Below are 15874 nucleotides of genomic sequence, written 5' to 3' on the forward strand. Positions count from 1 at the left end.
TATCTACTAATTAATTGAACTTAAACTCTTTATCCACAAAATTATTTCTTATATTTAAAAAAATAATTATTTCCTAAATGTTAAAATTATAAATAAATAAATAAATTTCAATAAGAAATAATCTCAACTAATCTTAACTTTACTCAAATTTTATGAAATTTTTTCATTATTTATTTAAATTTTTTATTTATTTTTAAAATTAATTTAAGTGAATGAAAATATTTTGAAAATAAAAATATTATTTTATTTTAATATAATAAATTCTTTCTTTTTATAAAAGATTCATTTGTATAAAGTGAGAACTTTTATTGGTTAAAATCAAATTTTAATTAATAGAAGCATATCTGATCACATAAACTCTTGTTTTGTTGTAGATTGATAGAGCTACAAGATAATTTAATAGTTAAGCTAGATTTTAGACATTTTGATTATTAAATATGATTTGATAATATTTCATTCACTTGATATTTCAGATAAAGAAAATTTGATTGAGTACATTCATTTTAATAAAAAATTAAAAAAAAAACATATTTGTTAGAATAGACAGAGAGGTTGATTGATTGATTGATTGTGATTCAGATAAACAAACATTCATCTACAAAAACATAAAAATAAAGCAAAAATAGATTACCTAAAATGGACAAAGAAAATTGGCCAATAATTAATAATAAATATATAGTTCATAAAAAAATAGCTACAGGAACATAAGGCAGGTAACTTATTCACTTAATATAGCATTTCATAAACCAAGGATGCATTTTTATAGCTTCAAAAATATCAAAACCTTTAAAAAAATTATTTGTTGATTTTTTAATTTTAAAATCTTTTATTATAGCGTAGTGCTAGCAACAGATAAAGACAGTAGATCTCGTTATGCAATTAAGATTTATAAGTAAAAACAGTAAAAGGATTACTTTACAAAATATGTCAAATTAGAAATGGAAAAGCTAAAATAGTCAAAAAGTTAATATATTATTCGCTTAGAAGATATATTAGTTGATGCAAATTATATGAAACCTGATAACTCAGTCACCACAATCAACGCAATTGTAATGGAATATGCATCATATGGAAATTTCCATGATTTGATATATTTAACTGGTCCTTTTAATGAAAAAGTTGCAAAATATTACTTCAAACAGCTTATTCTAGGTAATATTTTAAATATTAGCATTAATAAACAGCATTTCATCAAGCTAATTTTCTCAACTAAGTTTTGATTTTAGCAAAGTTGTAAAGAAAATGATACCGTTTTACAAATTATCTACCAATTAAAACAAAATTTACACTTTAATATAAATTATACATAATATATATATATCTCGCATAAGTATAATCAAGCTTCAACTTTTATATTTTTTATTTTATTTTGAACACTAGGAATAAATTATCTGCATAATGAGTAAAATATTTGCCACAGAGATCTAAAACCTGATAATATGCTTCTAAATGAGAATTTAGAAATGAAGATTTGTGATTTAGCTATGAGTGCTACACTTTCTAATCAACTGACAACAACAGTTGGAAATCTTTAATTCTAGGCACCTGAATTACATAAATTAAATTAGGTCGAAGAAATCAATAACCAGTAACAAGAGTAACAAGTAGTAGGTTATAATGGGAGAGCAACTGATATATTTTCTGCAGGAGTTATTTTATATTTAATGCTAACTGGGACATACCCATTTTTCAGCACCAAGTGCTACAATGATACAACCATAGACAAAATATGGTAAAGCTATAGAATTAAAGCTCAAGCTGCTTCCAATTGTAGTAATTCAGAGGATTAAAAGAAATCTTCTTTTATTCCTCTTTCTTAAGAGGTTATAGATCTTATAAATCAAATGCTCCAAAAAGAGCCCCTCAATAGAATTTCTTTGGCAGAAATAATCTCTCATCCATGGTTATAACAAGAAGTATTTATTATTTTACTATACATACAACTTCATCATTTTATGCTCATTGCTATTTATTAAAATAATCACATAATAATAATTCATAGGTTGATAAAAAGGAAATAACTTAATTCATGCAAGAAAAGATTAACACTTATTTGAAAGAAACTAGAACAGAATATAGATAAAAAAAGAGTGAATTAGAGAAGCAAGGAAGCACTGGAAATCGTAACTCATTAGGTTATATTATATATTAATATATTTTTACTAATAATACTTTTAAAATTATCACAGTCTATAATGGAGTTTAAAAGTTCAGATCAGACAGCTCAGGCATTTATGAAAAACAAGTCCTAGCTTAAGAAATGGTTGAGACACTCTAACTTGATAAAAAAACAAGACAATTCAAAATTTATTCAGTAATAATTTAAAAATAAAAGCTAATTTTTTAACTTAATTTATTAAAAAGGATTCAGACATATGGATTCATGATTATGAGTTCGAAGCAAAGCCAGAATAAGGTTGCATAGAAGAAATTAAAAAAATAATGAACTATTTGTATTGTGAAAACACTATCTCTAATGTGATCTTAGATGATAATTTCTATAAAGTAATTCATTCAAATATAATTTAATTTTTTGGCTTTGAGTTTACGATTTAAATTATTTAATCAAGTTTTTTACTCATTTTTCTCATTATGTTTGATCAAAATTTTAATGCTATTTGGTAATTTTCATAATGAAAGCAATTTTTATTTTAAGGTCATCCATTTAATATACAAGATGTTTGTAGAACTATTATTTATTTCTACTTATCCCAGATTAGTTTGATATCAAATATAATAAAAAGGGTTACCATTAAATATACCATTAAATTTAATTTTAAAAATTAAGATAAGCTTTTAAGTCCAAGGCAGTGAGTAAAATATGGCTGAAGTTAAGATTTCGATCAAAACAAAATAAAATCACAAAGATGTTTATTTAATTGCTCTTTCTAAAAACTAGGTTTTTACATTGTTTTTTGATATGTTTTTTTATTTAATAATTTTGTTTTTATTTAGGGAATGAAGTCATTAGGATTAAATATTTATTAGAAAATCAAACAAATACTCTAATGATGGTGAAGATGAATTGTGTGTTTAGTGAGTATGAATCTTTAAATATAAATTTTGTAAATATTGTATTGTAAACATAAATATTAAGTTATAAGTGTTGTATTACTTTAATAATATTTTACATAAATAAGATTTTAGTGAGGGTTTTTATCTTTACTAACTTTAAAAGATTTATTTTCTCTATTATTTATTACTGAATTGAATTTTTTACTGTCAAATTATATGATAGAAGCAAATATATAAAACGAATAGTAACTTGGAGTAAGCAATAAAAATTTGATTTAAGATATGATAAAATACTATTGAATTAAAAGAAAATCATAATAAAATCTAATCAGTAATGTATTAATTTACTTAAAATAAAGAAAAGAAAAGGAATATTCGATATTGAAAATCTTACTTTGATCATTACAATTTAATTTACCAATAGCATAAAGACTTTTTTGATAAATCTTTTACATTTACTTAATTATTTTTTACAAATAGCAATTAAACTTAATCTTACTCCTAGAAAATAGAAATATATTTGATTCATTAATATTTTTTGAAATATATTTAATGAACACTATTAAACATTATAATAAATATCACTATGTTGTTACATCTTTAACAAACTTTTGTTATTTTTTAATTATTAAAAAATGATTTGAATTATTTAATTATAGAGGATGATCTAAGTAAAGTATGTAAAGTATTAATGTAGAATAAAAATGATCAATAAGAAGATTATTAATTAAGTCATTAGTCAAAAAAACAAACAAACAAAAAAAAAAATTAAACAAATAGATTTGCATTTATTAATGATTTGTTAATACGAAAGAAAGTTTAATTATTAACAAAATAATGAGAAAGTAATTGTTTATATTTTATTAATCAATTTTTTTATTTATTTGTTTTAATGAAATGAAATATGAGTACTTATTTATTTATTAAAATGAATGTTAATTTGCTTGTTTATTTGGATTTTATTATTTTGGTAGTTACTTAGTGATATGAAGCTTGTTTGATTATTTAAGATAATTAGGTGAATATATTAACAATATTACTACGCCATATGAAAAGATTAGAGGATAGTGCTGACTGTCAATATTTTTATTAGGCGTAAATAAAAGATTAGTTAGTTGGTACTTGACGAATTGAATAATAAATAAAAAAAATAAATTGCTGAAAAAGATTTAAATATATTAAATAATTAATTATTAATAATTCCATATCCTAACTAAATAAAGAACAGTTTAACAAATAAATAAATAACTAATAGATAAGAGATAGGAAGAAATAATAGAAAGAAATGTCAGCAGTAAATACTAATTATCTTAAGCAATAATTGATTATTTTCTCATTATATTTTATTAATTCGCTCAATTTCTAAATATTCTTTTATAATATGTATGATTTGTTCATTCATAGCAAAAGGGACGTTTGAGTATTAGAAGAAAGTCTATTGTACACTCAGAACTACAAGTAGCTGGTGGTTATAGACCTGAGTTTGCTTCTTCAGTAGGCAATACTCCAGTAGCCAGTTAATCCACTAGTAAGATATGGAAGTTGATGGAAAAATATTTGCCAAATTCAAAAGAAGCAATTTAAAGTAGTGTTGTTAACCACGTCGAATACACTCTCGCTAAGACTAGATTTGACTTTACTCTTCTTCACTGCTACTAAGTACATTATTTTTCACACAATTTTTTTATAATTTTAAATATTTAAATACTATTCTCATTGGAATTAAATACTTTAAGAATTTCTTCATAGTTACAAATGCAATGTAGAGCAAAGTGTTCATCATTCTTATGTTTATTTATTTTTAATAGGCTGTTTCTCATTCAGTAAGAGATAGATTGATTGAAGCCTTCAATGATACATACCAGTATTTTAATAACAAAGATGTTAAGTATGTCTATTACCTCTCCTTAGAATATTTAATTGGTAGATGTTTGCAAAATGCTCTTGTTAATTTAGAACTTGAAGGCTAATATAAAGAAGCTATGCTTGACATGGGATACAATTTGGAATCAGTTTACGAATAAGTATTTGATTGATTTATTGCTTTATTATTATTACCGTTTTTAGCATTCTTCTACTAAATCATAAGCAATTAATTATCTGCAATTTTCACAATATTTAGAACGAATTTTAAAGAATAAATATTATTTTATAAAAAATCAAGGAAGTAGATCCTGCTCTTGGTAATGGTGGTCTTGGGTAAATAATTAATTGATTGATTGACCAGTTTTTACTACTAATAGCAAATTAATATAGAACAGAAAGAAAGAAAGCTAAGCAAGCAAATAAATTTCTAATAAATAGATATTACAAATAATATAAATTTTAAATAATTAAATTAAATTGATTTTGATTAGAGTTTTATCATTTAATTTAAATTAAATATTAATAGTCGTTTAGCAGCATGCTTTTTAGATTCAATGGCTACTCTTAACTACCCTGCTTGGGGATACGGTTTAAGATACAGTTATGGCATTTTTAGATAGTAAATTAAAGATGGTTACTAAGTAGAAGTACCTGATTACTGGTTGGATAGAGGTAATCCATGGGAAATCGAAAGATTGGACGTCAACTATTAAATAAAGTTCTACGGTTCCATTACAAAGAAAGTAGAAGATGGTAAAGAAAGAACTATTTGGGAAGGAAGTGAAATCATTGTAGCAAGAGCTTACGATAATCCTATCCCAGGTTATAACACATTCAATACTATTAACTTAAGATTGTGGAGATCTCTTCCCTCTTCCGAATTTGATTTCAAGTCCTTTAATTAAGGTGATTACTTCAAGGCTCTTGAAAGCAGACAAAGAGCTGAATTTATAACAAGTGTACTTTACCCTAACGATTCCACCTATGCTGGCAAAGAGCTAAGATTAAAATAGCAATATCTTTTAGTATCAGCAACCATTCAAGATGCAATTAGGTATTTAAAAATAAATATTTTTTTAATTTAAGAAATCCAAAATATTTAAATAGATTTTTAAACAATTTAAGGGTATTTTTATCATATATTTTATTCAAAAGAGTTATTTTTTTAAGCTTTTTAATTTAAATCAATTTTGATTGATTTTGTTAGAATTTTTTTGAGGGTTTTTAAAATTAATCTTTAAATAAAAGAAATAGCTTAAGTTTTTTGTCAGAATTCATAGTATTTAATTAAAAAAATTGGATTTAAAAAAATAAATCGCCAAATTTATTATTTTTATTTAAATTGATTTTGATTTTGTTTATCAAATTTTTAAATTAACAAAAAGACGTTTCAAGAAGAAAAGAAAAGAATGGAAGGAATGGCCCAAGTATAATGCTTTATAGTTGAATGATACTCACCCCGCACTTGCTATTGTTGAATTAATGCGTATATTAACTGATATTGAAGGTTTAGAATATGAAGAAGCTTGGGAAGTCGTCTATAATTCGTTTGCTTATACAAATCACACCATTCTCCCCGAAGCCCTTGAAAAATGGGGGGTCGAATTGCTTGGAAATCTACTTCCTAGACATTTAGAAATTATCTACAATGTAAATTGATAGCTCCAAGTGTTTTTTTATAAACATTTATTTATATTTAATAGATCAATCACATATTCTTAGAAAAGATCTCTAGAAAGTATCCTAATGACTGGAGAAAGCTTTCAACTCTTTCTTTGGTTGAAGAAGGAACTCATAAGACAATTAGAATGGCTAACTTGGTATTAATCATTTTTTTTAATTTCATGAGAATTTATTTTTTAAATAAATAAATAATACTTTGCAAAATGATAATGAATTTTTAGTTTTATTTATTGAGTTCATTTGAATTAAAAATTATTTTAATTAACTAAAAGAGTATTGTTGGTTCTCATGCTGTTAATGGTGTTGCTGCTTTACACTCATAGCTTTTGACTACTAATCTATTCAAGGATTTCTATGAGCTACGTCCTGCTAAATTCTAAAACAAGGTTATTTTTTAACATTTTTAAGATATTAGGAATTTATTTAAATAATATTTAAAAAGACTAATGGTGTTACTCCTAGAAGATGGATTAGATGTGCTAATCCAGGTTTATCTGCTTTACTTAATGATGTTGTCGGTTCAGATGACTGGATTCTTGACATGGATATCCTCAAGAACTTCCAAAAAATAGCTGATGATCCTGCTATCTAAAACAGATGGATGCAAGTTAAGAGACAAAATAAAGAAAAGCTTTATTGGTGGGTGAAAGAAAGATGTGGCGTAGATTTGAACATTGACTCACTCTTTGATATTTAAGTAAATATTTTTAATTCAAACCTTTTAATTAAATATTTTTAATTGTATTAATTTTAAAGGTCAAGCGTATTCATGAATACAAGAGATAGTTAATGAATATTCTCTATGTTATTAGAAGATATTTAGACATAAAGAAGACTCCAGCTGAAGAAAGAAGAAAATTATTTGTACCTCGTTCTATCATGTTTGGTGGAAAGGTATTTTTTATATATTTATTTATGAAATGTTAATTGAAATAATTATAAAAATAGGCTGCACCTGGATATATTACTGCCAAAAGAATTATCAGATTGGTCAACGCAGTTAGCTAAAAGGTTAATAACGATCAAGAAGTTGGTGATTTACTTAAGGTTGTCTTCTTACCCAATTACAATGTCTCAAATGCATAAGTTATTATTCCAGCTAGTGAACTCAGTTAACACATTTCAACTGCAGGTTTGGAAGCATCTGGTACTTCCAATATGAAATTCGTAATGAATGGATGCTTGATCATTGGTACAATGGATGGTAATTTAAAATTAAGAGAAATTTTACAGAAAAAAAAAATTATTAATCTAAAAAAAGGTGCTAACGTTGAAATAGCTGAAGAAGTTGGTGAAGAAAATATGTTTATATTTGGTGCCAGAGTTGAATAAGTAGAAGAATTAAGAAATAAGGTTGTTAATAAAGATTTATTCAGGAAGTTCAATTTTTTATTTTTAATATTTGAATAAATAGATGAGAAATTCTAATTATAGAGATTATTTTGGTCCTAGATTAACAGAAGTATGTGATGCTATTAGCAGCGACTTGTTCGGTTACAAGTACGATTTAGATGCTCTTTTAGACACCATCAGAAACAAAAACGACTACTATATTCTTGGAGCCGATTTCGAATCATATTGTGAAGCCTAACAAAGAGTATTTATTTGTTCATTTATATATTGAATAATTTAGCTAAAATTTCAAGTTGCTGATTTAAATTTTATTTTTTAATAATTTAAAGGTTGACAATCTTTATAGAAACAAGAGTGAGTGGACCAAAAAGTCAATATTAAATAGTTTAAGATCAGGTAAATTTAGTAGTGATAGAACTATTAGATAGTATGCAGAAGAAATATGGTATGAAACTTATATTTAAATCTTCAACAAATTAAAAATATTTAACTAAATAAATAAAAAGGGATCTTGAACCTTGTGAAATTCCTAATCCTTCTAAATCCGAGAAGGAAAGATTTATCCAAAGAAATATAAATTGATTAATTGATAAATGATTAAAATAAACAGAATAAAGTTTAATTTTTATAAAAAAATATTGGCAATATACTATTAAATAATAAATAAACTTTTATACTTTTTCTCGTAAATTACTTACATATTTTATAATATATATTGCTCATATAGATCGATCATTAATTTTGATTCTCAAAAATTAATTACCTATGAAATCAATTTTATTTCTATTTTTTTAATAAATTTACTTTATTTTATAATTTTTAAATGACGCTATAGGTTACTTAATATAAATTCAATAGTTAATTCTTATTATATCTTTATTAAGTAATCATTTATTTCAAGATTAATTTGTATTTAATAAATATTTTATTTTCATTTAATTTTTATAGCTGGCTTTTATTGTTGATAAAGATCCTATCATTCAATCAAGTTGTTCATTTTAAAACAAAAGTTGGAAAAAAAAAACTTGAAATATAAACTAATTTAAAATACAGACTTTTAATATTTGTTTTTAAAAATAAAAGAAAAAATCACTGACTTAGAATATTTTTTCAATTAATTTGTGATTGTAAGTAAGTAAGTAAATACATACATAATCAACCATACTTTAATTAAATTTTTATTTTTTTAAAACCTATTAATAAGTTATTTTAATAATAGCTATTATATTAGTGTAAATTGATTTAAATAGATTCTAATATATTGATTGATTGATTGATTGAAGATAACTCAAAAAATTAAATTCTAAATTATGTTTAAAAAAAATTTTTATACATTTTTAATAGAATACACATACATCAATCTACACACATAAATTGTTTTAAAACATGTTTAAATTTGAATTATTTTTGTTTAAGGAGTATTTGCATTTAAAGTTAAAATCTTCAAAGTAAATAACTTCTTAGACAAATGAAGTATTAACACAGACATTCTCCAAATTATTATTTGCTCATTACATAGGAGGTAAGTTCATTCCACCTCCTCCAATATTAAACTTGCTGGGATCAAATGGCTATCCTTTAAATGGAGAACCTTCTGCATTCCAGGCTTTCTTTAATGCTTCTAATTACTACTCTTCTTCTGTTGATGGTAATCCCATTTGTTTTCTTTATTACTCATACATAATTTTTCTCAAAGCACCCTTTTAATTATTTATTATATTATAATATTTTAAAAATAGATTATTTAAATTGATTGAAGTTATTATTTTACTTAAGTCTCTGTATCAAAGGATTCCAAAGGCTTTGAATTTTCTACTTTTGTTGCATCTATTTCTTAGTCTCCTTTGATAATTGTTTTCCAAATAGTTTCAATACCCTTTTCCATAGTAATTTAAAGAAGGTCCCCATCTATGTTCCACAAAGAATCTTCAACCTTGATTTTTTCATATAATTCGCCATCAATTAAAACAGTATTTTCAGGTTTCAAAGTGACTTTGAGATGATTAACTTTAAACTCTACATTTAACTTTATTTAAATAATTTATTTTGCTACTTTGTATTTATTATTAATTAACAAAAAATATATGCAATTACTTCTTTCGATTTAACTTTTCTAGGCAATCTTAATTCTACAGTGATATCATTAATACTTTATGACCATTTATACTTCTCAGTTTCTCCACCATTGTAAGTAGAAATATTGCTTGAAGGTTTTTGATTTGTTTCCTTTTGGTTTTATATTTGCTTTTCTTGGTTTTCTGTTTAAACTTTAGCAGTTTGAGATGTATTAACTTCCTTCTTTTATGATGTTTGGTTTTCTGATGGTTTTTCAACCTATGGTGAAACTGCTTATTCACCAATCTTAGACTCCTATTCTTTTTTCTTTTTATATTCTTCAATTTTCTTGGCATATTGTTCTGGGTCTTTAGGAGGGAATCTTTTGTAGTGCTCGTTTTAATACTAGTCAAAGATTTTATTAACCTAATAGCAATAAAATAAATTAAAGCAACTATTAGATTTCTTAAAATTGTTTACTAATTGCTTGGATTGACCTGGAATAAATCCCATTTTATCACCTGGATCAGCTGTATTGTTTTAATAGTTCAATTTATACTCTAGATATTCAATAAAATAAAATATTTACCTTCGTAGAAGAAATCAGTTCTTCTAAAAAGGAAATTGAACATAGAGTGGAGGACTCCTTCAATTCCACCTGTTTCTTTGCAAATAGTGAAATAATAATCGTCGAATCTTAAAAAGTTTTCCATGATTGCTTTCTTAAAAATTTTTTTAGCTTAAATTAATAATTAAATTTTGATGAGTTTTTAAATATTTTGAAAATTTATTTATTTTAATTTGATTAATTAATTAATTTGCGTAGATTTAATAAAATAAATTGAAATTTTCTTGCTTCTAAAAGATTCCTGAAAACTTAAAATTAATTGCTTAGTTAATATATGTGTATAAATATCATTCATATACACTCAAAAGCCTTCATACTTTTTATTGATAAATAAATGAATGATAAATGACAATATTCTATTTTTTATGTTTGATAAAATTTAAATTATTATTTTAATCACATAACAATTTGCGAATTTCTTCTTTGTTTTCTTTTATTTAAAATAATTTATTAGGTAAATAAATAGTTTTCAAAATTTAAATAAACTCTTATCATTTTTAGCTATTTTTAAAACTCTTTTCTTTTTTTTAAAAAGTATAAGACAACATTATTTTTCAACAAAGAAAAAATGAATCACCTATTTAATATTTTAGCATTTATTTGAAATAAATTTAATCCAACTAAAGATTACTTTATCAAAATAATTGCTTAATTAACAAAAATTGTGTTTGTTTTTCATTTATTCTAATAAATTCTAATTTAAAAAAAGAATAATTTTTCAAAAAAATAAATAAAAAATTTGATTTTAAAATAGGATAAAAAATTAAAAATAAAATGAATGCAAAACACATAATTAGTAAATGAAAAAATTATTTGTAATAATTTTTATAAATCTTTATTTTATTTATTATATAACTTTAATAAGTTAAAATAAATCTAAGTGATAAAAAAGACAAAATTATAAATTTAAAAATATTTCATTCAACCTACTTTTTTTCAACTTTATCTTTCTTTTTATCATAAAATGTCAAGTGTTTTGTTTTTTTCCTCAAACGCTTATTATACTTATTTAATATGTTTACTAAATTTCCTTATGGGAAATAGACCATCCAATTTTTATAAAGATCAAAATCAAAAATGAAGAGCTTCTAATTCTTCTCTTCTTCTAAGATTTACATCATACTCATCGGCTTTTAGAGAATAGAAGTTTTTCTCTTTTGTGCTGATCTAAAATGATTTTCATAATCAGATTTTTTATCTCTTTTTTTAGAATTAGCCAACCTTGATGTGTTTTATAATTGTTAAATTCCTTACTTTTAAATTGAATTGCTAGGCGTCAAACTGAAGTCTTATGTTATTCTTTATTTAGATTTTACTTATTAAGAATCATCATTTTGGTTATAATAAGTATTGTTATTCATAATAGCATTTTAATATAAGAAACTATGTCTTTTAGAAAAGTTTTCTGCATCTTGGTTATTGTTCTTTTTATTAAAATCTATCACTTAAATACTATTTCTATGCTTTTTATTTTTAGTCTTAAATATGCTCCCTCTCTTATTTACTTGATCTTAATATTTATTCATAATTTCTAGTTATATAAGATTAATTGGTGGCGCTTATTAAGCTCCGATATCTTTAAGTGAAGTAATTTCTTGAGATTTTTATTTCTTTAGAGAGTTTTAATTAAGTTAAATAATTTTGTTGCTTTAAAAATACCTTGAATTTTTAACTTTTTATGCTGTAACAGCTGATTGCTCATTTTCTTCTTCAGAAGATTACTAAGAAGATAAAATTTAAAAAGTTGAAAACATGCGTATAGAGTTTTCAGATTCATACTCGTCAGAATCATTTGAGGGAAAATTGTTTTTTTTTTGGATAAATGTGTTAATCTTTAGTGCCTTTTTTTCTTCAAACATATATTTGCTTACTGACTGCTGAACAGCTATTCTAATCATATAAGAATTTTAATTGATTTGCTTTCTAACATATTTTAATCTAGACTGACAAAAATTCTGCTAAAATTTAGCAACAAATACGCTTGATTACCTATCCATATGAACGAGATTACACTCAGTAGTCTGATGTGTGTATTAATGGCAAAAAGTGCATTTTACTTAAACAATATTGTATTACATATAAAACTGCTACTTATCTCTTATGTAGCAAAATTTTTCGTAATCTTTTTCTCTCTTTTGTATGATTTCAAGAAATTTTTCTCTATCGAGTTTGATTACTTTGGTGAAATCAACCGATTTAACACTATATTCAAATTACAGTCCTGTAAAAAAATTAATTTATCCAATTACATCTCCTTCTTTGAGAAATTAAATAGGTTAAGTTTATTTATCGATTGTCTAACATATTTACAAAGAACCTTATAAAATCAATATCAAGCTTAAATTATTCGCTTGCTTATCTGTAAATACAATCTAATTAGGAGAATAAAATTCTTCATTGAATTCTAAACTTAAATCTTGTATTGTCTCTTTGCTGAAATTTTTGTTTAAGAAATTAAACTTTTCTAGTGCAGATTTGGTCTGCTCTAGTTTAAGCAGTCTTTGTAGATGAGGAGATATTTTGCTAATAACTTCCTACTTTTGTTCCTGATCCTTCTTGAGATTATGTAAATACTAATATTCCAAATCAAGATTTACTCTTCCCTGTAGCCCTTTAGAAATTTTATTCTAGCGCATAAAATCATTAAGAATATTTAAATCCTTTCTTTTCTCTTCATCTCTTTAATTCAGCTAAGAGAGTATGATCCCTGTCGTGTTAAGCATATAACCAAAAATGATAGCTGTAAAAAGCATTATAAAAGATGTGTAAAACATTTATGCAGTCGTTTTAGCCTCATTTGATCCTGTAATCATTAACGTGAGAGACCAATACATAGATTATAAGTATAGCTTCCACCAGATTCCATCAGAGCCTATACTTTCATCATACCATGTAGTCTCTTCTTTCAAAAGATGTAATTCAATTTAGCCTATCAAATACCAGACGCAAGCAACTGTGTGACTCAAAGCAGATATCTTAAATATCAAATTGAGCAATTAAATGATATAGTAGTTCTTCACCGACATACACAACTATTTTTGCATATTATTTGTGTCTTTTAGCACATTTTTAAGCTTCAAAAATGATAATACTTAAAGACACTTTTATATATAAGCTTTTTCAAAAGTATACGTAGAAAGAAAAATGGAAGCAAGTGGAATCATATCATAGATAGCTCTATTTTTAATATATTAAGAGATGATCTTTTCTCGATCACTGATTAGATTAGTTTTCTTATAAATTTGTGTGTTTAATTGAACTAGTATGTCTAAAATCCAAGTTGTAATAATAAAGTGAGCAATCATCTTTTCGTAAGTCAAATAGCCTTAGTAAATTATGATAATAGAAAGCAAGAAGAAAAATAGATAATTAAATGAGCAAAAGAAAACCAATGAAAGCATGTTGAACAGACTATTTGGGACTATGATAAAGCAAGATCTATTCTAGAAAAACCTTTTGAAAACTTAAAAGCAAGATAGAAAATTTATGAAGCACCTGATTAAGAATACAACTTTGTCTTTGTTCTTAGGCTGAATGTAATCTCCATTATCATTAATTGCCTTTCTTATTTGTTAGTGCTTTTCGTTGTTTAAAAATTTAATTCTACCAGTGGAAGTAAAATTTTAAAAAAAGTATGTCATTTTTTAATGAATTTGCTTCAGCAGTACAAAATTTATAAGTTTTTTTTCTTCAGTCTAGCTTCCTCGTAAACCCAGCACCATCTTTAAATTTTGTTTAGATCTTTAAAGATGCTTTTTGTTATTTTCTGAAAGGAAAATAGATTTTAAATGATTAGAAGATCGCGTCCTTAAAGATCTTTAGGCCGTATTTTGTACTTAAGAAACAGTAGGGATTTCTTTATCAGATTCATTAATCGAATCTTAAAACTCGTTTTTTTCAACCCCCAACGTTTTGAATTTTTCAGACTAAATATTCGTCCTACTCAATTATGAAGTCTAAATAATTTAATTTAATGATGGTGAACCTTAGCTCAGCAATTCGTTTCCATTATCAATTAAACTGTTGATCTCATCTCTTCTTGTTTAAGAGTTTAATTATAACCCATTCAAGTTAAATGTGACATCATTCTGCTTGCTTTCTTCAAAATTTTAATCTTAAAAAAGTTTTTTTTTTTCTTTTTTGAAGCTAGAACGATGATTCTACAAATCCATTTATTTCCTTCGCCAACCAAAAACAAATCAATATCAAAATCAACCTTTTTAATTAAACTCGATAGCAGTAATAGTTAACGCTATTTTATAATAAAATTAGAAATTAATTAAGAAATTAGTTTTTTTTAAGCAAATTATATATTATTAATTGCCAAGATTTTGCTATCGAAAATTAAATATTCTTTAAAACTTTTGAGCTGGTTCAATTTAATATATGGATTTGGTTTACCAAAAATATATTTAAACTTATATTCAGAAAAATAGATGAATAATGATTATTAATATTCAATTCTTTTATGTTAAAAACCTGATTTGAGAAAAAGTAAAATTTTTATTTATTTACTTATTGAAATTTCATTTTCAAGTTTTCAGATATTCAAAATAAGCTTTGAAATTAATGAATTTTTAGCAATAAATAAATGAATTCCTTTGAATTTAAAATGAATTAAATGTATTTTCTTTTTTTTGATATTTACATTTGAATTCTACCATGTTTTTAACAAAAACTGCATGAAAATAATATTAAATAAATAAATAACTTTAATAATAAATAAGCAAGTGCGAATGCTGATTTAAAGTAAAAATTGTAATAAATAAAGGTTTACTGATTAGAAATAAGAAATATTATTTATTTTTTCTTTTTGTTAAATAAAAATTCTATAAGTTATAAAGCAAATCAAATAAATATTAGGAAATACTGAGTATTTATAATACAAATATTATCAAATAAATGTATTTAGGTATCGATTAAATGAAAAAAAATACTGCCTATATTGTGTTTCTTTTTCATATTTTTGGTTTTAATTTGTAATAATTTAATTGCTCAAAAATAATTTGTATTTACTAGTACAAATTTAGCATTTTCTGCCAGTGAATGTTTGTTTTTTTTCTTGTTTCTTCATTATTCAAATAAGCATAAAGTGATTCTACAATATTATTTATTATTTTAGAAAAACTATTGTTAGATGAGCTTTAACAATTAGTATTTTTATTAAAGCTTAATAGATTAATTCATGATGAATTTTATTAAAAATAATTCAATTTATAACATTTTTACTAAAACATGATATTTAATTAATAATAATTTTATTATGCTAATATC

General features: G+C 24.0%; 4 protein-coding genes across 4 annotated transcripts; 2 read left to right on the top strand and 2 right to left on the bottom strand. All coding sequences in view use genetic code 6, as the record gives it.

Moving 5' to 3' along the window:
• Positions 1 to 636: 636 nt before the first annotated feature.
• On the top strand, positions 637 to 3012 carry TTHERM_00074310 (Serine/Threonine kinase domain protein; the record flags this gene model as incomplete). Its single annotated transcript, XM_001015570.3, has 8 exons — positions 637 to 713; positions 836 to 1152; positions 1381 to 1916; positions 2003 to 2123; positions 2190 to 2314; positions 2365 to 2505; positions 2789 to 2899; positions 2956 to 3012. The coding sequence occupies 8 exons, from the start codon at positions 637 to 639 to the stop codon at positions 3010 to 3012; spliced, it is 1485 nt and encodes a 494-aa protein (XP_001015570.3).
• Positions 3013 to 4300: 1288 nt separating this feature from the next.
• TTHERM_00074320 (glycogen/starch/alpha-glucan phosphorylase) lies at positions 4301 to 8499 on the top strand (the record flags this gene model as incomplete). Its single annotated transcript, XM_001015571.2, has 15 exons — positions 4301 to 4309; positions 4420 to 4674; positions 4824 to 5039; positions 5180 to 5214; positions 5408 to 5935; positions 6267 to 6531; positions 6585 to 6701; positions 6837 to 6950; positions 7007 to 7261; positions 7321 to 7458; positions 7513 to 7768; positions 7826 to 7917; positions 7979 to 8161; positions 8247 to 8362; positions 8424 to 8499. The coding sequence occupies 15 exons, from the start codon at positions 4301 to 4303 to the stop codon at positions 8497 to 8499; spliced, it is 2655 nt and encodes an 884-aa protein (XP_001015571.2).
• A 926-nt stretch (positions 8500 to 9425) lies between these two features.
• Positions 9426 to 10781, bottom strand: TTHERM_000074329 (nuclear movement protein; the record flags this gene model as incomplete). The annotated part of the gene is made up of 5 exons (XM_012797547.1): positions 10562 to 10781; positions 10453 to 10502; positions 10012 to 10398; positions 9689 to 9943; positions 9426 to 9617 (listed from the first exon to the last, which is right to left on the bottom strand). The coding sequence occupies exons 1-5, from the start codon at positions 10683 to 10685 to the stop codon at positions 9426 to 9428; spliced, it is 1008 nt and encodes a 335-aa protein (XP_012653001.1). The 5' UTR covers positions 10686 to 10781.
• Positions 10782 to 11517: 736 nt separating this feature from the next.
• On the bottom strand, positions 11518 to 14772 carry TTHERM_00074330 (nuclear movement protein; the record flags this gene model as incomplete). Its single annotated transcript, XM_001015572.2, has 1 exon — positions 11518 to 14772. The coding sequence occupies one exon, from the start codon at positions 14770 to 14772 to the stop codon at positions 11518 to 11520; it is 3255 nt and encodes a 1084-aa protein (XP_001015572.2).
• Positions 14773 to 15874: the final 1102 nt, after the last annotated feature.

Source organism: Tetrahymena thermophila (assembly GCF_000189635.1).
Source record: "Tetrahymena thermophila SB210 genomic scaffold scf_8254650, whole genome shotgun sequence".
Classification (NCBI taxonomy): Eukaryota; Ciliophora; class Oligohymenophorea; order Hymenostomatida; family Tetrahymenidae; genus Tetrahymena; species Tetrahymena thermophila.